General features: G+C 35.0%; 2 protein-coding genes and 1 pseudogene across 2 annotated transcripts; 2 read left to right on the top strand and 1 right to left on the bottom strand.

Annotated features, from left to right (window-relative positions):
- Positions 1-763: 763 nt before the first annotated feature.
- LOC114386188 lies at positions 764-11,501 on the top strand (annotated as a pseudogene).
- A 164-nt stretch (positions 11,502-11,665) lies between these two features.
- LOC114385742 (nudix hydrolase 16, mitochondrial-like) lies at positions 11,666-16,251 on the bottom strand. Its single transcript, XM_028345793.1, has 4 exons — positions 15,725-16,251; positions 13,867-13,981; positions 12,984-13,067; positions 11,666-12,184 (listed from the first exon to the last, which is right to left on the bottom strand). Exons 1-4 carry the CDS (start codon positions 15,793-15,795, stop codon positions 11,927-11,929), a joined length of 528 nt encoding a protein of 175 aa, XP_028201594.1. The 5' UTR covers positions 15,796-16,251; the 3' UTR covers positions 11,666-11,926.
- Positions 16,252-21,781: 5,530 nt separating this feature from the next.
- On the top strand, positions 21,782-23,337 carry LOC114386189. Its single transcript, XM_028346175.1, has 2 exons — positions 21,782-23,246; positions 23,327-23,337. Exons 1-2 carry the CDS (start codon positions 21,782-21,784, stop codon positions 23,335-23,337), a joined length of 1,476 nt encoding a protein of 491 aa, XP_028201976.1.
- The last annotated feature ends 3,229 nt before the right edge of the window (positions 23,338-26,566 follow it).

The raw sequence follows: 26,566 nt of genomic DNA on the forward strand, positions 1-26,566 counted from the left end.
TAAACTTCAGTTTTTAAGTATCTTGCTAAATAAGATTCAGGTTAGACCCCTTTCTGTGTTAACATATTACAGACTATGTATTTGATTAAAAATTATGAAATCAAGGCAATAGATATGTTTAACGTACTCAAGCATTCTGATGTTGTACTAACAAACATTGTTTTATTGTTTTTATTCTCTAATCAAATTCCTGGTTGCAGCAATTTATTTCCTTTTTCTATGTGGTTTCTTTGGTAAGGTTGTGGCAAGAAATTTATTGCCGGAACTTGATACAACTTTATCAGTTAACTGTGTTCTGCCGCTGCCTTTTCTGTTTTCATGCAAATAAATCATAAACAAAGAGAAGATTGAATTATTTGGTTAAAATTATGTTGAAATTTGAAAACGTCTCACTCTCACCAGAACCGTTTTATCTATGACTTGATGGTTTGCTTTTGTTAATTCTTATTTATGCAATATGGGCAGTTTAAAAGCCATTTACATGAAGTTCGAGTTCTCCCTTACTGCATATCAATTGCCTGTGATAACTATGAAGTATGAATAGTGTCATCAAATTTTGCCCGAATGTAGATATGGGGCAGACCTTGCACGAGGGATTGTTGAGTTACATGCTGCAGGCATTGTTTGCATGAATATAAAAACATCCAATCTTCTTCTTGATTCAACTGGCCTTGCTGTGATTTCTGATTACTGCTATTCTGAAGAAGCATTCCTGTTGGAAGGGCCAACCTGAGCATGACTCCTCAAACACCCACTCATGTATATGGAATGTACCGTGCTTAGTCCACATTATACAGCTCCAGAGGCTTGGGGGCAACTTCTGAAGAAATCATTAAATTTGTTCTGGGATGATGCAATAGGTATATCAGCAGAGTCTGATGCCTGGAGTTTTGCTTGTAGACTGGTAGAGATGGGCACGGGTTTTGTTCCGTACATGGATCAACTCATCATTCAATTTTTCTTTTTCTTTACATTCTGGTTTTCTAAAGTTGCATATCGCAAATTCTATGCTTGTGTAGTTGGGCTGGTTTAAGTTCGGAGGAAATTTATCAAGCAGTTGTCAAGGCAAAGAAACTGCTTCCACACTATGCCAGTGTGGTTGGTGGTGGAATACCTAGTGATTTGTGGAGGATGATTGGAGAGTGCTTGCAGTTCAAGCCATCTAAAAGGTCTAGTTTTACTGCAATGTTGGCAATATTTCTCCGTCATTCGCAGGGAATGCCGCGCAGCCTTCCTGCAAGCCCAGATAAGTAAGCCCATTATAATTATCCATGACTTGTATCTTCTATGCTGGTTTTATGACATCTGATTGAGCAGTCAAAATGTAGCCTATTTATAGTTTTTGATATGTGGTGTGGAAATGAGCCAAATTTGCAGTTGTCATAGATGCCAAACAATTGACTTGTACATGTTTTATATTTCTGTAAATACAGTGATAGAGTTGTCCCCTGTGCAAGAATTAGAAGTTTCTCAGAAAAACCCATTCCATCTTCATCAATGTGTGTCTCGGGGATGTTAGAAGTGTTAGGTCAGTTGGTGCATCAAAGTCACAAACAATCTTCCTTGAGCTTGCTTTCATTTTCATTTTGCAATTCATTCTTTTTCTTTGTACTTTCCGTACAGTGATCTTCTTTTCAAGGCTGCATCAGACTATGGCAGCAACAGCCTATCTTCTCTGCTGGAAGCTCAAAATGCTGATGAACAAACTGCTCTCCACTTAGCTTGTAGATGTGGCAGTGCAGAACTTGTTGAGGCAATTTTGGAGTATGAAGAGGCAAATGTTGACGTCTTGGACAAAGATGGAGATCCTCCTCTTGCTTATGCATTAGCTGCTGGATCCCCAGAATGCGTTCGCAGTCTTATCAAAAGAGGTGCTAATGTGAGGCCACAATTAAGAGATGGCTTTGGCCCATCTGTTGCTCATGTTTGTGCACATCATGGCCAACCAGAATGCATGCGAGTATGTTTTACTTTAATCATATTCAGGTTCGTCTTTGCATTTACTAGAGCTATATTCATATAAATATATGGTAAAATAACAGGAATTACTATTAGCTGGAGCTGATCCTAATGCAGTGGATGATGAAGGTGAATCTATCCTGCATAGAGCAGTTCCCAAGAAGTCCGCTGACTGTGCCCTTGTGATACTGGAAAATGGGGGAAATGGATCAATTGCCATCTTGAATCCAAAGAATATGTCTTAAGTATAGATTTCCCATCAATTTTCTTCTTAAGCTTAAAATGTGTTTGCCAAACTTGTCAATCAGTCTAGGACTCCAGAGGTACAGAAAGAAACGGATCTTACTCATCAATTTTGCATATCCAATGATCAATGTGAAACATGCACTTTAGCTGTCTCAGTCCACTGCAATGACAGCATGGCTTTTCTCTAGCATGGAGCAGCAAACTCATGTCGAAACATGCACCTTAGCTGGATAAAATTGATACAGACTACTTCTGTAATTTCTTAGCTGCTTGTACAATTGAGTACAATTTAGGATAGGAATTGGAACAGAATGACAATATATTTCTCTAAAATCCTTTAATGTATAATGAATAATTGCTGCTAATGCTCAATATCTTACATAAGTGACATTTATTCTTATTATCTCTTCATTATGGTGCGTTCCTTCTGAATTTTGATTCCACTGAAAAACTTTCTAATTTGCTGGTGGACACTATCTTATTGATGCCAAATTTTGTTTGTGGTCTTCCATAGTTCTCTCCAAATTTAGAGGTCATGGATCTTACCTTTTCAATAGATAGTTCTTTATTGATGTATGTTGTCTGCGGGCTAAACAAACAGGTTGTTGGTTTCCCCCTAACACTGGCAGACCTCTTTACTGATTTTTTTTCATCTTCTGTGCATTATCTAGGTTTAATCAACAGTCCCTTGTCATTCTGGTTCCTTATTCTATTGAGTTTTTAGTGTGAGCTTTTGTCAGCAAAAGGAAAAAAAAAATCATATTGTAATGCTTTATATTACAATAATTTTAGTAATCAAGTTTCAGAATAACCATATTTGTAAATAGAGATTTTTTATTTATTTAGAAATTACATAATATATGAATACTTACAATAGTATGATGATATGATCATTGTTTTATTTGACGACCTTTGTATAGAGAATAGATCTACATGGTTCTTATTTCTTATCACTAGTACTATTTTTACTTTGGATAGAGTAATTATTAAGTTGTTGGTGTTATATTCCATTTGTTTTTGCTCTCATGCTAGACTATACTGATAGATTATAGATATCATCAGGATACTTTGACAAATGTCTTTGTGAAGCTTGGGTTTTTATACCTGTATCCGTTGTTTTGTTTTTCCTCATGAGTAAGTTGGGTCTGGTCGTAATATATCTAGGGCAAAGGAATGGTTTCTTAGATGTAAAAGATGGTAGTCTATTCTTTTACTTTGAATAAACCACAGTAGAAGATTTCTGCACTGTGATATTGCTGATGGGAAAACTGGAAAGAAAAAAATCAATTATTCCTGTCTGAATCAACCATGGCCACCTCTTCTTTGTCCTTATTTAAGTAGTAAAGATAATAAAATATTTTATGAATCCGTTCTTTACTACTGCTTCTAGGAAACTGAAAGCATATGCTGTAGGTCAATCATATAATAGCAAGTTAAATACCACTGAAGCTGGTATTTTAGCTAATTTTAAAGGAAATTGCTTCTTTTTATCATAATTCTGGGGGTTAGTTTTTTAGTTCTTGGGTGTTTTATTTCTTCTCATATTTGTTGGAATTTATGTTGGAATTTCTATATGGGATTGCAACATTTTAAATGCATTCTTGTTTCTGTGTGGGTGTTTGAATATAGATATCATTTCGCCTCACATGCATCTGTGATCATCTAGTTTTACACTTTTGATATTGCAGACCGCTGCACTTGTGTGTGACAACTTGGAATGATATCTAAATTCAAACATGGGATTGCTGAAGTTGCAACTTCTGATGAGATTGCTGAATCAATTGACATGACATCCCAAGCCCTATGAGCACTGCTTTGTGGATGGCTGCTGCCTCCAAGAAAGATCATGAAAGTGGTATGAATATCTGGGATTATTGGTTGATACTTGATAATGATTTTAGAATTCATCTTGTCTGTTGATTGGGCTATTATAGTTTTCTATTCATACCTGTTGTTATTGCTGTTTTTTTTTATTCCAAACAAAGTTCAGTGCATATTTTCTTCTAGTAGGTATTCCTAATTTATGCTAATAATTAATAAAGCTTCTGTTTTCTAAAATAGTTAAGTCATCTGATTTTGTTTGCTCATGCAAAATATAGAGGAGAGAGAATTGGTGCAAATTTTGCTTTCTGCGGAGCAGATCCATCTGCTCAACATTCACAGCATGGGCGGACAGCTTTGCATACAGCTGTTATGACTGACGATGTTGAATTGGTTAAGGTGAGTAAACCAGATTCTTGATTAGAATGATTAAATATCCATCAATATTCAATATCATGTTGGAATCTGAAGTATGTGCCTTTTGTATCTGATGTTAACTAACTTCTGTTTTTTGGTGTTGAGTAGGTTATTCTTGCTGCTGGTGTTGATGTGAACATTCGTAATGTGCACAATGGCATTCCTCTTCACATAGCCTTAGCTAGGGGTGCTAAGTCATGTGTTGAACTACTTCTATGTATTGGGGCAGATTGTAATTTGCAGGTTTTAATTCAAGTTCTGAATTTACTCTGTTTAACTACAGCATTACACTAAGTGTTATACTACTGTTGGTTCTTTATATAAGAAACAAATAATTAATTCATCAAGACCAATCAAAGTAGTTTAGTTAATTTTAATTAATAATGTCATAAATTAAAATTTGATTCCAAAAGTAAATATAAAGGCAAAGTTTCATATCTCTTATTATTGTATTGTTTCAAAACGAATATATGGTGCTTTGATCTTATTTCTTTTTTCCTCCTTTTGATCTCTCTGATACATTATAAAATGATTTTTCTATTTGATTATAGTAGATTTGGAATTGAACTTCATCATATGACTGATTGATTGCTGAGTTCAGTCTCCAGTTCACTGTAGTCAGCCTCTTCGTCACAGAGTAAATTAAGCCTAATGATAATTTATATGGTTATAAATGGTTGGGGGACTGACTAATCTAAGGGACATGATTCTTATTAGAACTCAAAAAGTTACATATTCTGTTGAAAATGTAGAATGGAATATTGAAGTCTCTCTAAGTTTATACAATTGTCATCTGTTTGGGAATATTTGAGATCTAATGATATAGTTGAAACTTGAAAGTTTAGTGTTTGCTTCCATTGCAGGCATTTAATCTGTCAGACAAATTGCAATTTAACAATTTGAGGTTTATCCTCTTCAAAAAGTTAGTACATAATATCTCAAACTAAGAGTTGGTTCATAACATTTTATGGTGCACTCTAAAATTGACAACTAGGCAGTTACAAGTAGCACCTGACTGGAACTAAAATCTTCTCAATGACAGATTTTAGATTGCACCGAACTTCTGGAGGATGAAGTTTTACAAATGAAACCTCACCATTCATTTTAACTCCTCAATAGTGAGCCAGAGTTCAGGGGTTGTTAAAGTGTTACTAGCGTAACTTCTGTACCAACACTGAAAAGTGCATAAACTTTAAATCTACCTTTTATCCTAAACAGTAAGTATGCTTTAGTTTTGATTTACTGTTGTCTTTATCATATCTATCTTTTACATTTTAGGCTGGCTTGTGTACATGCACAAGGATAAGCAGGGTGGAATATGTTTTTTTAACAAAAAATTGTTACATGCTATAAATATTTGAAAGTTGACATTCCAGTGTCCGCCTATTGTCTGAAATAAGTTTTGCTATTATGTTTCTAATTTAAAGTTCTAAGCTGTTTATTTTGTCTCAGGATGATGATGGTAACACTGCTCTCCATATAGCAGCAGGAACAGCAAAAATGATACGTGAAAATCTTGATTGGCTCATTGTATGCTTGGGAATCCTAATGCTGATGTATTAGTCAGAAACTACTGGCAAGTTGCAGCTCTGTGCACTCAGTCTCATTAGATTTTGATTACATTTGTTTTTCATCTTTTAACCATCTGAAAAACTTTTGTCCATCCTTTTAGAAAACTTTGACAACTTTCATTTTTCCATTTCAAAAGAAAGTCCCTCCTATGACTTATAGAGTTATGTTTTATTTCAGTGGCAAGACTCTAGGTGACATCTTGGATGTCCTTCCCCGAGAATGGATATCAGAAGATCTGATGGAGGCACTCATGAAGAAAGGAGTTTGTCTCTCTCCTGCAATGTAAGGCAACGACATTTTATTATTATTATTTTTATTTACTGTTCTTGAAATATCTTCATTGTATGTCTTAAAATATTTTAGAATATCATAGGAAATTTTTGAATTTTGTCATATCAATTACCTCTCGAATATAGGAAGAAATTTTAGCTGTTTCCTAACTTCATTATGTTTTGTAATTATTTTCCTTATTTAATTAGGGTTAGGAGTTTATTGTCTTAGTGTGCTTTTTGCACTTGTAGAATAGAACTACACATGTAAGTGACCTAATTCATAGTATAAATAAGTGTCAGTGTCTGTAATCTAATGGAATACTATCAAGAACCTTCACTGAGAAAACAATACAATTTAGCTCCTTCTTTTTCTCTTTCCCTCCTTTCCTACCTTAAGTCCCATAAATTCAATAGATGTGATATCATATTTATTTTCTAACCACATCCAACTATTTTTTTTATAATTTTTGTTTGTTGTTTTAGATTTGAATTGGGAGACTGGGTGAAGTTTAGAAAAACTTCCATAACTCCAACAAATGGGTGGGAAGGTGATCGGCAGAAGCAGGTGGGCTTTGTGCAGAGAGTTCCAGACAAAGATAATCTCATTGTTTCATTTTGTTCTGGAGAGTATTATAGTGTTTAGGCCAATGAAGTTGTAAAAGTCGTTCTATTAGACAGGGGACATCATGTGCAGCTTAAAGAGGATGTAAAAAAGCCAAGGTTAAATCTTATATCAAATATAAGTGAGGAAAAGTATGTGTGAATTTTCACCAGTACATGCATATGTTTATATTATGTACAGTATGAATTACAAGAGGAACCATCTTCTAAATCAGAACTAATTAGCCCTAGCACCAATCATCCATGAGTCAGTTACATCCAATTCTAAGCATTATATAATATAATGGCTTCTTTGTGTCCATGCCTCTGTTGGAGGGATTTCTATGATCCTTTAAAATATCTAAATAGATTGGAGAGGTCATATTTGGATCCAATTGCAAGGTACGAGACTTGAGTCCCACAGTGGAAGTGTGGGATTAGAATTCTGTTTGAGTCCAGCTTCTCTTATTAAGGAGAAGAGAAACCCAAAATAAATTAGGCCAAGCACTTCCTAAAACATCATATGATGTCTGGAAATGATGTATATTTGGCCTTTGTTCTTATTGCACATCATTTGTGTTAGTCCAACATGTATTGCAGGCTGTCTTTACTTTCCAGATAGTGATCATGAGTTGTAAACTCTGGCTAGTGGGGGATCAAATCAGATTATGAAAGAAAAAATTTTTGAAATAAAACGTTCAGATAGAGTACTCTAGTGAGCAAGTCGCGTGCTTAATCCGTGTAGACTACATTTCATTTGTTAGGATATATGGCATTCCTTGAAGAATCCATGCCCCTGTGATGGTTCTTACAGGATATTGGATTTGGCTGGAGAGCCAATTCATTGGGTGGAATCTTTGTATGTTTTTTCCCTTTTTTGGGTGGATGTCTTAACACTCTGATATGTATTTTCTTCTCAATTTTCTTTAAACACAGGAGTAACGAATGTTGTGCAAAAGAAAAAGAGAATAGAGAAGAACCTATGGTTGACTATCTACTATATAGATTTTATTATCTGTGCCTTGTGCATGACATATGCTTGCATTTCTTGCACTCATTTTTCAGTGATATTAATGACTAATTATCTATGTCAGGTTTGGTTGACCTGGGCAGTCTCGTGACAACATTGGAACAGTATTATGTGTTGATGATGATCATCCGAGTTGGATTTCCTGGACAATCCAGAGGATGAAAAGCTGATCCAGAAGAGATGGAACGTGTTCAAGAATTCAAGATTGGAGATTGGGTTTGCATTCGTCCTTTTCTTACATCTACAAAGTATGGATTAGGATCTGTGACACTGGGAAGCATCGGCATTGTATATTGTATCAGACCAGATAGTAGTCTGTTAATAGAACTGAGTTATCTTCCAACCTCATGGCATTGTGAACCGGAAGAGGTTGAGCATGTAGTTCCTTTTAGGGTAAGAAACAAGTTAGTCTAGTTTCTCTTTTATGACAGTTTATTTTTCTCCTGCATGAGTTGCATCAACAATTTTTTATTTTAAAGATTGGTGATCGAAAATGCGTAAAGCGATCTGTTGCAGAACCTAGATATGCTTGGGGAGGTGAGACACATCATAGTGTTGGAAAAATAAGAGAGGTTGAGGGTGATGGTCTCTTAATAATAGATATACCAAACCGTCAAGAAAATGTCTTCTGTTTTCACCTTTGATTACAAAACTGCCACTTTGTCTGTTTCTTTTGTTTTTAAAGATTTGTATAGGAAACAGTTAAAATAACTTTCTTTTTTCTCTATTTCCTGTACAAATCTTGAGAACAGGGAACAAATTGAAAATAAGGCATCAATTTTATAATTAACAGTGAAAAAAGGAAATGAAAAAGGAAAACATTTTGTCAAAGTAAAACAAACCCTTAAGTTTTCTTCTCATATATACTGAGATGTTATATGATCAACTTTATTTAGTTTGTTATTTTGTGCAACTGCAGGATGGAAATTGGGTCAGAGTTAAAGCTTCAGTGTCTGCTCCAAGATATGGGTGGGAGGATGTTACAAGAAACAGTATTGGAGTAATTCATAACTTGGAGGAGGATGGCGATATGGGTATTGCCTTTTGCTTCAGGAATGAGCTTTTTCCTTTCTCAGTCTCTGATGGTGAGAAAGTTCCACGTTTTGAGGTGGGGCAAGAAATTCGTGTGATGCCATCTGTTAACCAGCCACGGCTCGGATGGTTAAACGAATCACCCTCTACTGTTGGAAAAACAGCAAGAATTGATTTGGATGGTGCACTCAATGTAAGATTATGAATTTAATTATTATTTTTTCTAAATTTTGCACAAGATATCTTACTTATAGTCACTTTTAACAAAGTTGAACCTAATACGGTTTTCAGTGTTGCTACTTGAGTTTTTTGTTTGGATAGAAAACTTATAAAACCATGTAGACATTTCCTAGGATTTAGCCTTCATCAGAGTACACTCTTGTGTGGATTCAATTCACCCAAGTCGGGTGATGGACTGAACCAAATTCGTTTATCCCACCTTATAAGGCTAAAATTTAAGTTTGAAAGAAATAGGTTTCTGTTTCTAGTGAAGTATAACGATGCCAAACTCAAAATTGAACCATGGCTTACAAATTATTGATTGACTATGTATTCAAGTTGATCCTAGTGGTGTTGCTTTGTCGGTTAAGAGCTGGGGATATTAATGGAAGTGTTTTGTAGGGGGAGAGGGTTTTGAATTTGATCCCTCCCCAAGTACTAGGGAGACACCCAGGTGCCCTATATATTTTGGAGGGGGCGGGGGGTGCTTAGGTATTCACCAAAAAGTGGTGAAACAATTAGAACAACTTTTCACACGTAAAGACTCAGGAGGAATCAAACATTCTTAGAAAATCATTTTCTATTTATAACTTTCTTGGCACTCCTTTCCTAATCTTCATCCTTGTCTGAAAAATTATAATGACATGAAATTTTGGCCACGGCTGCTGTTTGAAAAGCTAGATTTCATACAAAACATTTTGGTATTGTGATTGCATCATTCAACTAACAACACTATGTGATTTTGTCGGTTTCATTGGAGGTGAGGGTTCCAGGTAGGTAGGCAAAGCTTGTGGAAAGTTTCTCCTGGGGATGTGGAACAACTTCCTGGATTTGAAGTTGGTGAATGGGTTTGCTCAAAACCGAGCCCAGGAAGCAGATCAAGCAGTGACTTGAATGGTGCTAGTTGTATAGCTGTTGTGCATAGTGTTCAGGATTCTGGGTACTTGGAGTTGGCTTGCTGTTTCCGTAAATTGAAGTCCTTTGACTCATTATACTGAAGCTGAAAAGGTTCCTTGCTTTAAAGTTGGGCAGTATGTTAGGCTCAGAACCGGTTTGGTGGAACCAAGGTGGGGTTGGAGAGGATCTCGGCCTGAATCTCAATGCGTTTTAACCGGCATTCATGCTGATGGAGAAGTGAACAGATGTTTGAAGTGGGAGAGTGGGTGAGGTTGAAAGATGTTGCCATTGATTGGAACTCAATTAGGCCAGGTAGTGTTGATGGTTTACAATGCATAGGGTATGAAGGAGAAGAATGGAACACCACTACTTATGTTGCCTTTTGTGGAGAGCAAGAAAGGTGGGTAGGACCTAGTTCCCATCTTGAAAGAGTTCACAAACTCTTTGTTGAACAGAAAGTTAGAGTAAAACTTAACATAAAGGAACCAAGATTTGGGTGGTCCGGTCCGGGCACACACATGCGAGCATTGGAACGATACAAGCCATCAATGCTAATGGAAAGCTCCGAATATACACGCCAGAGGGATCAAAAGCATGGATGTTGGACCCTTCAGAAGTGGAGGTGGTGGAAGAGAAGGGGTTCTGCATTGGAGATTGGGTTAAGGTCAAAGCATTAGTTTCAACCCCAACCCACCATTGGGGAGAGAGGTGACGCATTCAAGCATAGGAGTGGTACATCGGATGGAAGATGAGAATCTGTGGGTGGCTTTCTGTTTTATGGAGAGGCTATGATTATGTAAAGCATGGGAAATGGAACAGGTTAGGCCATTTGAAGTGGGAGGCATTGTTAGAATCAAAGATGGATTGGTGACCCCACGGTGGGGATGGGAAATGGTGACACATTCCAGTAAGGGAAGGGTGGTAGGAGTAGATGCAAATGGCAAGGTAAGAATAAAGTTTCAGTGGATGGAAAGGGAGGCCTTGGGTAGGAGACCCTGCTGATGTTGTCCTTGATGAAAATTGATGTGCTACATATGACTACATGAGGATCATGAAAGCTTGTGTCATAATTTGATTCTCTAAACGCACTTGATCATGAGATTTTCTGAGCCTGAGTTTGTGCCAAGAAATAAATAGCTTTACGGTCCTTGCAATTAGATGTGCTATGAACTATAGCCTAGTTTTGAAAGATGGAATACTATTTTGACCAGATTTCTTCAAGTTTATATACAGGAGTGAAAGAAGTGAAGCTAGAAGGCAGAGTCGGCTTGCTGGCTTGGACAGTTATTTATTTATTCTTAGATTAGGCCATTTATATTCATAACTCGAGGTATGTATATTTTTGCATATAATATATATTTTAAATATTTTACTCCATTCATTTGTTTTTACAGAACATTATACAACTTTATTGTACAGTTAAATAATTCTTGAAAGAAATTTGTTATATTATGCAGTGTCAGAATTTCAGTTTGACAAAATACTAAGGAATCGAAAGCTTTTTACCTCACATAGTCACATTATTATTTACTAAAAGAAATTGAGCAAGTAATGGGGGTAAACTTTCTGGACATGCAACTACTCTTGTTAATATTTCAAGTAAGCACTAACCATGAATATGAATAGATAACAATTCAAACAACGAGAACAAGCATCTCAAGTCTCAACTAAAACCAATGTTATGAATTATATACTCTGAATTAAGAAAAACAAATCAGAGATCAATCCAGATTTGAAACAATAACTACTATGCAATTCTGATTTAGAGTTAACTGTCCTAAAGTAATGGTACCAACCCCAAGAGAAGTGTTTTTACCACAAAGATACAATGCACTAAATGTAATTAGTCAGCAAATCCATCTTATTCTTTCGTTCCATTCGCCAACTTATCCTCTTGCCATTTACAGAAGCATTCCAGGGCGTCCCTCATCCATGCATGCCGGAGGCTTCCAAGGGCTTCCGAAACAGCTAGCCATCTCCTATTTCTGGTACTTTGTTCAGGCCATAACTCAAGTTCCTCCTTAACAAATAAAGCAAACATTGCTGCTTTACATAAACCTTCTGGACTAAACTCATCTTGATGGGTCTTACTCCTAAACTCGTAGTGTCCAAGAAAATCCTGACACCCAATAGCCATAAATATCAACAATCGGTTTGCAAGTATCCATCCAAATGACAAGAATGAATACAAGGCAATGTAAATAATTTATCAGCTTGTTTACAATTAAAATAAGATAAATAAAAAATATGAATTTCAAGGGACAGAAATAGAAGATTTAGAGGATTGACTGCATGTTAAAACAAATATATGAGACCAAAACCATGTACAATACCACTGACTTATGCTAAATTCTACAAAAAATGCAAGCAACCATAAAAGAATTCAATCATATTTTACGGCCATATTCACCAAACTTTAAATGATGATGTGTCTCTTCTTGTGTTTTCACTCAGATGCAAAAGTCACAGCAAGTATTTGGAGAAAACTTCATTGCAATTATCATCAATGACGTGACACCAACTCACAATCATCACAAAAGCCTTATCTTATTAGGTGATCCTAGATTCTTACTATGAAACCATTAAGGCCAGTATGTTTAAACTAATAAACAATTTTAAAACAAATGCTTTTTAAAAAAGCGCTTATTTAATAAGCAGATAAAGCATATAGCAGAAGCAGAGGCAGTTTAGATAATTAGAAAACTGTTTTTTACAACAGAAGCAGTTTAGATAAACACACTAAAAAACATAAAGTTGCTAATTTTATTAAATTAAGTATTTTTTTCAACAAATAAGTTTAAACAAACTGACACTAAAGCATATAGATAAGACAATCTCTTAAGATATTACAGAAGCACAATAACTATTACACAAGCTCAAGTCAGTCAATTAAATTCATGAGTGAATAAGTTTTTCACCATTATGTCTCCTCGAACTCCTGCTTCTTCTACAGCTTCCCTTACAGCTGCCTGCTCAACAGTTTCGTCATTCTCCCAACCTCCCTTTAATGGAAAAACAATATCACAATAATCAAAAATTTCATCTTCATTTAGTGCCCTTTCAGAAAACAATCCGCAACTTATCTCAAGCATATTGAGTTACAAAACAATTCAAAACTAAAGTATAGGTATTTAACAGCATTTAATGCAGCAAAATATATATTTAACAGCATTTCATGCAATTTAATAGAAATGTCTCGTCAATAAATTCAGCAGTATATGTATTTAACAAATTAACAATAAGGTCTAATTAACTAATTTACTAAAGGGGCTAAAAGTTAGTCTTATAGTGCAATAAATGGTACCAAATTTTTGTATTGCTTAAATTCAGAAAAGAATGGCAAATCAATTTGTCATCCCGAATGGCGGTATAGAGAACAGAATCTGTGATTTTACCATTTCGTCCAAAACAAATAAAATTTATTTAAATTAATTAAATAAACAATGAAATGTACATTAAAATTGGAACAGAAACTGACCAACTGAGTTCTAAGAGTCCCCAATATTCATATGTATTAGAACATAGCTTTTGTTGGTGTTGAACTGTAATTGGACTATATCATCTGCATATATGCATATATAATAACATTGAATTCAAGTCTTCAACTTGTGGTTTACTTCCTACAAACAAATTTGTTCCAACTGAAGATCCTAAATAGGCCATAATGAATTTCATCAATACTTCGTAAACGAACTTAAAAAGTCTAGAGTACCGAAAATCCTTTATCACCTACATCAGACAATTCAATCAAAGAGCCTAAGTATCAGACACGACCTAATTCACTTGATCAGAACCATATACCTTTGGAAACAAAAGACCAGGTCCGCTTGGTGAATTAATCATAAGCACTTCAACAATCTTCTCGGAACTAGAGTCTCCACAATCATTAGAACTTTTATATCTAAATGGAACACACCTACATATGTAGTAACAATATGAATCAAAAATCAAAAAATTATTTTACAATTGAGTTATTAGGATTAAACAATGATTTTGCCTGCTCAAAAATCACACATTTCTCCAATTCACAAGTAAAGATGTTGATATCACAAAGCTTCACATGACATACAACATGACAATTACTTCTCGGGGGGAGGGGGGAAGATTAGTGATTTCATCCATTTTCTCATATAACTATCAAATGAATGATCAATCAATCAACAGACATCTTCCATTTTTCCGCTATTACACTAACGAAAACCAGATTCATATTGTTATATGAGATTGTATCCAAAAATTGTTCAATTATTTTAAAATTGAGTTATTTGGATTAAACAATAATTTTTCCTGTTCAAAAATCACATATTTCTCCCATTCAAAAGTAAAGAAGATGATATGAGAAAGCTTATGGTACAGCATGCATCCTATTAAAATTTCCAGGATTTGAAGAATCACAACTCTGCAAGTTTAATAAATATAAGATTCATGATATACATTATTTTCAACTTAACATTCCAAGCATTGACCAAAAAATGCACAAGCTAAATTATATGCACAAAAAACAACCATCATAAGGGGCAAACGTGTGATAATATCAAACTTAAAAAATTGAGAATGTATCTCAAAAGTCAAGCTACCATTGCCTAACAATTTTGGGATACTACGACAGGCACAGAAAGTCAATGCCCCAAAATAAAACTTCTCCGGGTTTTCAATTAATTTAGCATCCACTATTGCAACACCATACACTGTACAAACAAAGATTTAGTAAATGTTTTCATAAAATAATTCATTCCTTCATAATCAAACTACTTTGCTACCCTATAGGTTGTGAATGATATAGGCTTCTTTTGTAAATGTCTCAATGTTGTATACAACCATCATAAGGCTGCTTTTGGTTTTGGGGTATACAACATTTTAGGTGGAGGCTGGTTATTGGGTATTTAGTAGTTCAGAGTTGCTTAATATCTTGTAACCAGCACTTGGATTCAATATTTGGCTTCAATCCTGTATGTGGTTGGCTTATACCCTCTTATCTATATATACTTACTTTGACTGATAAAAAAAAAAAATTCTTTGCTACAAGACACACGCTAATCCACACCAAAGCAGAGAATAAAAAATACATGTCTCAATGTTGAGAAAGATCCTCCAAAATCCTACATGTTTAACACTATTAAAGAAAACTTCGTTCTAAAGAAGTTTTTATACTAAAACCAAATCTTTTCTATTCTATCTTAAATGAATGATCGATAAATAACATGGTTTAAAAAATAAAATCCGACACTACCAAAAGGTTTTTGAGTGTCCATAACCACAATTGTGACCACATTTTTATGCAATTTCTTGTAAAAATGAAGATTCATTTATATAAATACATAAATTAAAACTTCGTTATCCCAAAAAATGGCGCAATAACGACATGCATCAACATCAACAACAACAAAAAAAGAACTTTTTTTAAAAGAAAACATGTATCCAAACCAAAAATTAAATAATAATATCAACAAAATATAGCATCAAAGCATCACCATCATCCAGTCACCATCTTAATTTCTCAACCCAACACCAAAATCAACATAAAATCTTTTTACGCGTCCGTACGAAAACGACATTTATTATTATAATCTTTCATCAACAATTATCAAAAAAGAGAAGAAAAAAAACAACGAAACAAAGAAGATGCAAAAACAAGGGGCGAAAAACGTCGTTGTTTTACCCGGAAACAAGACGGTAACCGTTCTCGTACCGCTGCTGATGCCGGCCCGTACGGGCCACCAATTCAGACATAATAGCGATTCCTTCACTCAACTCCCAAACGTCATTGCGAAATTCGAACGCACCGATCCTACAATGATCGCGCCCGCACCAGATCACGATCTACCAACGCATCATCGCTCTTTCTTCTTCTTGTTAGGGTTTGTGTTCACAGAGAGAAAGAGAAAATGAATGAGGGTTGGGTTGGGAAGAGGCGAAACGAACGAAGAGAAGAATGCGAAAGCGCTTCGAACGGATCGGTCAAAGTCACGTGGATCGTGGTCAACATGTGGTGGGGCCTGCTTTTATAGCCCTTGTCAGCGATTCCCCTGCTGCGCGACCAGGGATTCCGCCAATGATTTTATGACACGTGGACTAGTAGGGTTTGGGGAACGGGGCGGGACGGTGGTGAGTGGGTGGGCTGCGCGGTGAGGCGTGGGGCGCGAGGCAGGGGATTGCGACCCGATTGAAGAAGTCAGCGGATGGAAAAGGATTTTTGCTTTTGTTTTTGGCGTTAAGTGTTGGGAGGAGGATTTTGTAGGGTCCTCTCTTCTTGTCCTTCCATTTTTTCTATTTTTTTCAATGAAATAATAATATTTAAGAAATGCCACAATCACATTCCTTGACAACTTGTTCTTACTGTATCAGTTAAGATTTATTAAAAATAAAAATAAGCAAATTTTATGGATCTCATGATGATATAGTAAAGAAAATTCAATTTTTGTCTGCTTATTTCATTAATTCATCAGATATTTGTAGTGAGGGCTATGATGGATCTCATGACAGATACACTAAATGGCTAACAAATTCCTAACAGAATGGAATGTTCTAGCATATTGCTGAATTTTTTTTTACAATAATGGGAAATATCCTATACTAGTGACATAATCATGAATGGGTCTAATTCCAAGGGAATGAATATTCGTTCCTTCATTGCTGCGTGTGGCGTTTGTTCCACTATGAAACCAAATGTTCCTACTTTATCCACTTCTTATTCTAGTAATGTTTTGGAAGAGATCTAATTGGATTAGCCCCTTCAAATGGTTTCACTGTTTGTAGTGGATCATTTTGTCAAGGGTCAAGTATAATAAGCTTTTCAAAAGATATTAGGGGATTGTTTGGGACACCCAATAATTTTCATAAATGTCAAAAATATTTTTATGGGTATTTTCGTTTATAAATAGCAAGAGGAGATTTTCATTTCTGTAGCGTTATTTTTTTTTTTTTGCAAAATCTCCGTCACTTAGTATAAGTTTTTTCTGATAAGGTCGATTTCGAAGCGTATTTGGTCTCCGATGGTGTACATGCGTTGTTCAGGAGTATACGGTGAATTTTGGTCGATTTTCGTCGCCGAAGAAGAAGAGTTACGCGAAAAAAATTGAAGGATCTAAAGATTGACAATCTGTATGGTTCATATACATTCTTGATCCATAGGTTTGTAAAAAAAATTAAATTGTGAATAAAATTATATGAATTATAATTTTATCAATTTTAAAAACAATTTTTTGTAATAATTTTAGCAATTGTGTGAATTTTTTTAATAATTATAGCAATTATAAAAATATTAATTTTGTGATATTATTGTGGTATAAAAAATATTAATTTTGTAAATTATTTTATAGTGGTATAAACAAATGTATTTAGTAATTAGATTGTTAAAAAAATTATAATATATATAAACTTTTTAAAAATTACTAAAACTAACATTAGATTGCTTAAATTTTAATTTAGTAATTAATTAAAAATAATTTAATTCATAAACATGACCAAATTAATTACTAAAAGAAATTGTTTGTCGCTCAATGTTACTTCCACATTGCAAAAAATTTATGATCAACACATAGTAAAACAACTATTATATAAGAAACTAGTAACGAACAAAGGGATAATATTAGACAAATTGTTTGTAGCAAAAGCATAGTTACAGAATTCCTAATAATTAAAAGGAATAATGTTCCAAGTCCTAATAATGTTCAAAGTCATAATAATGTTCCAAGTCCTAATAATGTTGAATTTAATTCATAAACGTGGCTAAAATAAAACATGGTTAACGGTTGAATCAAAGAATTTGAAGACAATTTCCATGCCAGCTTTGAAGGACGAATGTTCACAAAAATATTTCCATCCAACTCCAATTTTAACTGTCTTTTTCTAGTGATGGAACACAAGCCGACATTCTCCAACGTCCTCCAAATACAAATGAGACCAACCTTCATCTTTAAGAAAATAATACATGGTGCTTGGAACGTCTTGATATTAAGAATAATGTTATGTCAGCAATTTAAAACTTGGAAGATAAAGAATTGTTGGCAACTAAATTGGAAAGTTGCTTACCAGGCTGCTGTAGGTAACTTTGTGCGGAGTGAGATACACCTTGAAAGTGACAGAATTTAGCAATTGATGATATAATGAGTGTCATCTTGGAAATGATTTTGGTAGGCTACTGCTATTGAATATGGTGAGAAAGAATACACTCTTACATAAATGAGTTAACGACACTTGATGATCTCCGGTCAGGTGATAAAAATCTCTTAATGTTGTCCATCCTGCTACAATGGTTGGTTTGTCCAAATCTTGTTTGTAGACAACGGTATGGAAATTTTCATCTTTGTCAATGAAATGCCATAAACGGTCAAGTACGTCTTTCCACCTCACAGCAAATGACATACTAACTTCACCGTAAATCTACATTTGATATAACAAAATAAGGTTGGTTAGTTACACAAAATAACAAAATAATGATATGTTAATTAAATCAAAATGAAAATGACCTGGTCCTTGGCGTTAACGGTGTTTAAAATAGTATCTGGTGGAACCGCGACCTTCAGCATGATCTTGGCCATTTCACAGCATTGTCTGTGCTCTTCATTTGTTAATTCTAACATAATTAACATTCAAGCATGATATAACAAAATTGGCATTCAATTAGCAGTCATGATGAACGCCAATTCATTCTTAGCAATTGGCATAATTATTAATCTATTAACTCAACATATATTCGAAAGAAACCATTCTTAACAATTTATAAAATAATTCACATTTAAATATTTTCAATTAAAAATAATTCCTAATTTTTTCAAATAAATTTTTTTAAAAAAAAAGCCACATACGGATTACTGATCCGTACAGGTTATTTTTTTCCCAAAAACGCCTTTTTTCGGCAACCAACAAAAGCAAACCACAAAAATCATTCAAAACATCAACAATATTCAACAAAATAACATCAACCAACAACAGCAAACCAAATACAAACAATATTGAGAGGGAGAAGCGATGCAAGAGGGAGACAAGAGAACTTACCTGGAAGAAGATCAACCCAACAAGAAGAAGTTGCAACGGGAGAGGAAGCAGCCACCAACACGAAGCAGAAGCCGGAGGACAAAACGGAGGAGAGAAGACGAAGGTGACCAACAAGGAGAAGACCCACCTACGTGGAGGAGAGAATGGAAAAGGAGAAGATGAAGCGCGGAGGAGAGAACGAAGGAGAAGACGAAGCAGTTGCGCGGGAGGAGTGAACAAGTGACTCGTACGGATGTGTCACTGTTCATTTATATATTAAATGGGTTAAGGGAATTTTATCCCTTTCACCTGGGATGCTGGGTGTCCCAGTAAAAATGTTGGGTGCCTAAAGTAACACCCAAGATATTATGGTGCTTCTTAGATTGTGGAGTGCATTAGTTTTGTAGCTTACAAACTGGACCTTCCTAACGGTGGGCAAAAAAACCCAGTATTCAAATTGGGAAATGCTAGGGGCACTCAGCAGTTTTGTTGGTACGCCCAGCAGTTTTCCAAAATACCGAAAATATCCTTATGGGTATTTTTGTTTACAAATAACATATTAGTTTTTTCATTTTTGCAGCGCCTTTTTTTTTCTTCGTAAAATGATGCATGTGCATTGTTTACAGATATACGGTGACGTTCGGTGATTTTCCGTCGTTAGAGAAGAAGAAATGTGTATTAAAAAAATTCAAAACATACGGATTGACAATCCGTAACCATAAGGATTGTGAGTTCGTATGAACCATACGGATTGCTAATCCGTAATCATACGGATTCAAAACATACGGATTGGAAATGTGTATCAAATTTGTTTAATTATCAAATTTTGTAAATAAATTAAATGAATAAAAAATTTCTAAAAGAATAATTTTTAAAAAATTAAAACATACGAATTTATTTACAAAATTGTTTTTTAGAAATTTTTTATTCATTTAATTTATTTACAAAATTTGATAATTAAAAAAATTTGATATTTAATTGAATGATGTATTTAGATTTTTATTATAATGATTAAAAATTAAATAAATATGATATTTAATTGAATGATGTATTTATATGTTTTTTTTATAACAATTGATAATTAAATAAATTTGATATTTTTTTAGATATGTAAATACTTATTAAACCTATGATTTTTATTTATAATTTATATATGTGAACAAATTAATCATTAAATAAAAAAATAATCATCACAAAATTTATTATATAAATTTACATGTACGTTAAATATAATTTAGAAATTTTAGTGTTATATATAGCGACACTATTTATTTATAACATAATGTGTCTATTAGCTCAGTTGGTTTGAGTGTTCTATTAATAATGCGGAAGTCAAAGTTATAGATTGACAATCCATATCAAGCTTATGAAAGGGTAAAATTGGAATTGTACATCTTCTGCTGGGTGTACAAGAGAACTACACAAACCTATTCATAGTGGAAGTTGGCATAGTTGGAGCAAAGGCAGTAAAGCACAAGGTTTGCTTCTCTACTAATTACTCTCACCCTTCTTTCATATATTCATTTGAAACTAGTCATATAATAGTAGTATTTTTAAGTTAAAAATTAAAACAATACATTTCCTTTATAAATTTTGTAACTAAATATAGCACTTACCTGTATCATGTGTCCATGTTCCACTCAAAGTCCACAGTCGTGTAACTTCACTTTTGGTTTTATGTAAGACTCTCCTTGATGGATTCTTTTCCTTTTTCTTCTTGTTTGTGTGCATGAGTGATGGGGTAGTACTAGTAGTTTAGGGATAGTATGCATGAAAATCCTTAAATGTCTCTCGGAGGGAACTATCATATGGTTGTTGTGGCTTGAACAATGTTGCATGAGGAAGTTTGGTCTTTTTCCGGTATTCTTTAGGTGAGGAGCCACAAAGCTTGAAAATTTTGTGCAATTGCTCAATTTGTATGTGTAACAGTGTTGTTAAATGGCGGCCATGGCAGCGCCATGGCGGAGTTGCGTAGCGGATTTCTGAAAAAACGCCACCAAATAACGGTGGTGTGGCGGGTTGAAGATGGCGGCGCCATGGCGACCATGGCGGATATGGCGGCGAGGCAGAAAATGGCAGAATTTTTTTTTGTCCGCGGTAGGAGTTGGGCTGACCCGACCCAACCCTACCCGGAAACTTAATGAAAACCACGACCCCTCCAAGCTTTCAGAACACAGTTGCGGCCCCTCCAAGCTCCAACACACAATGCGACCTCGGAACCCAGCCACGCGTGACCCGCTGCACACAGCAGCCAGCAGCGACAACCCACGGCGTGAACAACGGCGACGAGCACGGTAGCGACGACCCACGGCGCGAACGGTGAACAACGACAACGAGCACGGAGGCGACGACCCAACCCACACGCAGAACATCGCGACTTGTACTCTGGTGGGGAAAGCTTTATTTTTTTTTTTGGTTTTGTTTTTGCTGTTTGACACCATTTTTTTCCTGTCTGCAGCTTTTTTTCCGTTTTTCTATTTGACACCCTCTTTTTACTTTTGACAGTCCCATTTTTAATTTTTTTTCTATTTGACACCATAATTTTTATTTTTTTTGTTCAGTCCTCTTTTAAATGGCTGAACCATCATCCGATGTTGCTACTGCAAGTGCAACGAGGAAAAATAAGGCAAACCCATGCTGGAAATATTGTCATTCACTGGTGGAATGAGATACAAACACCATTATTTGTAATTTATGTGGAAAAATCACAAAGGGAGGAATAACCAGAACCAAACAACACATGATTGGGAAGTCGGGTAACGTTGCAGCTTGCAAGAAAACTCCACCAAATGTAGTCGAAGAGTTGAATGAATATATGGCTACCAAAAAAAGTGGGACCACTTACAGTACTTCTGGCAGTGGTAATATGGCAAATATAAGATATTTTGAATTTGGTGAACCAATTGGATTTGATGGAAGTGAAGAAGATGAGTTTGCGGACTCTTGTAATGCTGCTGCAAGTGCAAAGACAAAGTGTGGAACTAAAAAAGGACCAATGGACAAATTTTGTAAGAATCCAGAAAATGCAATTAATCGGAGAAAAATGGAGATGTTGAGGCAAATGAACATTAGAGAGTCAATGGATAAGAATGAAGTATTGAAGGTGCATCAACATATTGCTCGCTTTTGGTATCAAGCAGGTTTGTCATTCAACATCATTAAATTGGAAAACTTTGAGAATATGGTTGCAGCCATTGGTCAATATGGGCCACATTTGCCCATTCCTAGCTATCATGACATCAGAGTTCCACTCCTCAAGAAGGAAGTTAAATATACTGAAAATTTGATGAAAGGCCATAGGGAGCAATGGGTCAAGTATGGTTGTACTATTATGTCCAATGCATGGACTGATTGGAAACAAAGATGCATCATTAATTTTTTGATTAACTCTCAAGCTGGTACCATGTTTTTGAAGTTTGTTGATGGCTCTGATTTTGTAAAGAAAGGTGAAAAGCTTTTTGAGTTGCTTGATGCCATTGTGGAGGAAGTTGGAGAAGAGAATGTTGTTCAAGTTGTAACCGATAATGGGAGCAACTACGTTTTAGCAGGTAAGTTGTTGGAGGAGAAAAGGAAACATATTTATTGGACTCCTTGTGCATCTCATTGTATTGATTTGATGCTTGAAGATATTGGGAAGCTTCCCTTGATAAGGAAGACCATTAGAAGGGCAATTAATCTAGTTGGGTTTATCTATGCCCATTCTAGTACCTTAAGTTTGTTGAGAAATTTTACAAACAAGAGGGAATTGGTGAGACATGCTATTACTAGATTTGCCACTTCTTATCTAACCTTGGAAAGGCTCCACAAAGAGAAAGCAAATATTAGAAAGATGTTTACTTCTGATGAATGGACCTTGAACAAGCTATCTAAGGAGCCTAAGGGAAAAGAAGCTGCAAAGGTAGTTCTCATGGCTTCTTTTTGGAATAGTGTGGTTTACACTCTTAAAGTCATGGCTCCACTTGTGAAAGTGCTTCGTCTTGTGGATGGTGAAAAGAAACCAGCCATGGGCTATATGTATGAAGCAAAAGAAACAATTATCAAGTCTTTCAACAGCAATGAAAGCAAGTACAAAGATGTGTTTGCAATCATTGATAAAAGATGGAATTATCAGCTTCATAGGCCATTGCATGCAGCTGCCCACTTCTTAAATCCAGAGTTCTTTTATGACAACACTTACTTGGAGTTTGATTTTGAGGTCACCAATGGTTTGTTTGAGTGCATTAAAAAGTTGATTCCACAATTTGATATGCAACAGAAAATTCTAACCGAGTTGCATCTTTACAAGATTGGTGCTGAACACTTTGGTTCTAACTTTGTAATGGCTCAAAGGAAAACTCATTCTCCTAGTAAGAAACTTTTACCATATGACAAATACAAATACCATACTATTTTTTTATGTATTAGTGTTATAATTCAGAAATCTGACTTTGAAGTTATGCTCTTGGTTGGTAATTGGTATTGCAGCATATTGGTGGCGAATGTTTGGGTCACAAACTCCAAATTTGCAAAAGCTAGCTATTAAAATTTTGAGTTTGACTTGCAGTGCTTCAGGATGTGAAAGAAATTGGAGTGTGTTTGAGCAATTAATTGTGACAAAACTCTAACTATACTTTTAATTTTATTTAATTTTGATGAAAGTTTTATTTGGAGTATATTTGAGATTGAAATCAACATTTATTTGTTATGTTATAGATTCATTCCAAAAAAAGAAATAGGCTTGAGCACAAGAGGTTGCATGATTTGGTGTTTGTCAAATACAACCAACAATTGAAGCAAAGATATAATGCAAGAGATGAAATTGATCCAATTTCTCTTAATGATATTGATGTGTGCAATGAATGGCTCGTGGGAGAGATGGATTAAGATGATGATAATGATGTTGGAAATGATTTGGTATTTGAAGATGATGATGCTCTAAATTGGGCAATTGTGTATCAGGCTTCGGGGGTTGGAGAGTGTAGGATGTATACTAGGCAGAAAAAGCAAAAAACAACAAGTGTTGTTGCTGTCCAAACTTCTAAAAAACAGGCAATGGTTGTTGGATCTTCATCAAGGAAGCAAAAAGCAGTCCAAGAAAATGATGAAGATCTAGATTTTGAGGAGAATATTGATCTTGAATCTGAAGAAGAAGAAATCATGGTCAATTTTGAGGCGTCTGATGGGGAAGAGGGAGAGGGAGATGCTCCATTACCATATGATAACAACGAAAATGATTATGTTGGGATTGGAGAAGATGATAAGAGCCTCTACCTTCACTTTGCACTTTGCATTATGTTTTTATCATTTTCTTATTTTGAACTCTTTAATGTGTTTATTTGGTGTTGGTACTTGATTATTGTATGAACTCATGAAACTTTTTTAGTTTATTTGAATGCAATCCTTTGTTTTTTTCAATTTCAATGAGTTTATATATATGTTTTTTTTTGTCCGCCATGACATCCGCCATTTTCCGCTACGCCATCCGCCATATTTTTATGGTGGATTTTTGGATTTCCACCATGAATCGCCATCCGCCATTAACAACATTGATGTGTAACAATTGAATTCAGAACAAATTCAAAATAATTGTTAAAATAAAATTAGTTTGTGTATTTTAATTTAATAAAAAAACTAGAATTTATTTTAAACATATAAATTAATTTTAGCTTATAAAAGATTTAATGCATTTTTCTGGATTTATTTTCTTCACTAAGTGCACACTGGATCTTTAATCTTGATTAATTCTTCAGCAAAATTATCAAGAGTTAGAAAAACCAGATCACCAGAGAGAGTGAAATTGAGAGAGACATTAATCATTACTTCTACAACTAAGCTCAACAATGCAGACAACAAAAGCAACGACTAAGGAGAACAAAGAAAGCCATGCATATCAAAGAAATCATCGGGGAATATATAAAATCAAAAGCAGCACTTCAGCTATATTCCTTTCTTGTTCAACACTCGGGTGTAGTTACTTGTACTCGTGACCACTTCCAATTTAGAAACAAACCATTAACACAATGTCGTCATCATCATCACTACTCATTCAACTCACTATTCTCTCATCATTTTTTTTTCTCTCACATCACAATCCACTCGTGGTGGTCACTTATCCCTTCATGTGGAGCTGGAGGACAGAGACAAGTTTTGCCCCATAACGAGTAAATGTTCTTCAACTACAACCAAGACATCCTCATCATTCAGCCAAAGCCTATGTTCTGTGATAACTTTCCTAAACATTGTGATTCCTCGTGTATCTCTACAGCCACTTGCCAGGCTGTTCCTTTGTACTCCATCGGGGTACTTGTTGCTCTTACTATCCCAAAGCCACTTAGTCTCTGAGGTTGATGCTTAAGTATTGTGCTACTTATGCTAGCGTTTATTGGAAGAATGTTGTCGCTTCCTTAGGAAAAAAATTGTATATCAAATCACATAGTCTTATAATGAGTGGGTGCTTGGTTTTGTTAAAATAGTCTAATGGAAAAAAAATCTTTCAAATTTTCTAATACACATGTAATAACTCAACCGATAAACACAACTTAAGCCAACATGATGTGACTAAACTTTTAAGTATAATTAGGAGTTGTGATACCCTTTACCCCACACATATATATTAATAATAAAAGGAATAAGAATGTGGAATTAATTGAAAATTTTAAAACACATTTAAATAAAAACATTTCAAAAGGATAAAAATTTCACATTCGTTAAATAAAATCATAATATAACTTGCTCAAATAATGATAAAATCATCTCAGCTCAAAACAAGACCGCCCATTCTGAATGAAAAGAAGTCACACTAAAGCGGAAAGCATAAAACAACTATATTATTCTTGGAATTATAACATATGAAATAAAACCATAAGTCCCGATGTCACATTTATCAAAGCATTTCCCGAGCACAAATTAAACCTCTCCATCTCTAGCATGGAACTCATCATATGCTCGCTCACCTGAAACAAAATGGCATTTAACCCAAACACAAACACACACCGAGAATGAGTTATCACATTGGCATATAATAAAACACTAGAGTATGTGAAACATATAATACATAAAGTTGAATTTACATAAACAACATCACTTCACAAAATCACACACATTATTCACACTCATTCAAGTTCACACACTCCAGAAAATAACATCAAATCGCAATTGTTAACTCGATGAAAGTCAAACAAAAGCGTTATGCAACAGATATACACTAGACTCAAGTCTACATGCAATGTGGTACCATTTTTCAGTGAAAAACCTCGTCGGACGCCTAGGAGTGCATGGCAAGACATACCTCACAATGGGTAAGTCAGGTCACTCTCACCAAGTGAAATCATAGGAAGACCAGTCAGGGTCACTCTATTTTGTGAGAATGCTCTAACCATGTGGGATCAGCACAAGTTTAAAGGAACACTCAAACCAAGTGTATTTACCCCCAAGGCCTAGACTCCGAGGAGTCCGTCAAGGTCTTTCTCTCCTTATTCAGGTCCAACCCAAAAAATATTTTAACACACGACTCTACCTATGAACTATGCAATACACACAACTACTC

Source organism: Glycine soja, chromosome 15, assembly GCF_004193775.1.
Source record: "Glycine soja cultivar W05 chromosome 15, ASM419377v2, whole genome shotgun sequence".
Taxonomy (NCBI): domain Eukaryota; kingdom Viridiplantae; phylum Streptophyta; class Magnoliopsida; order Fabales; family Fabaceae; genus Glycine; species Glycine soja.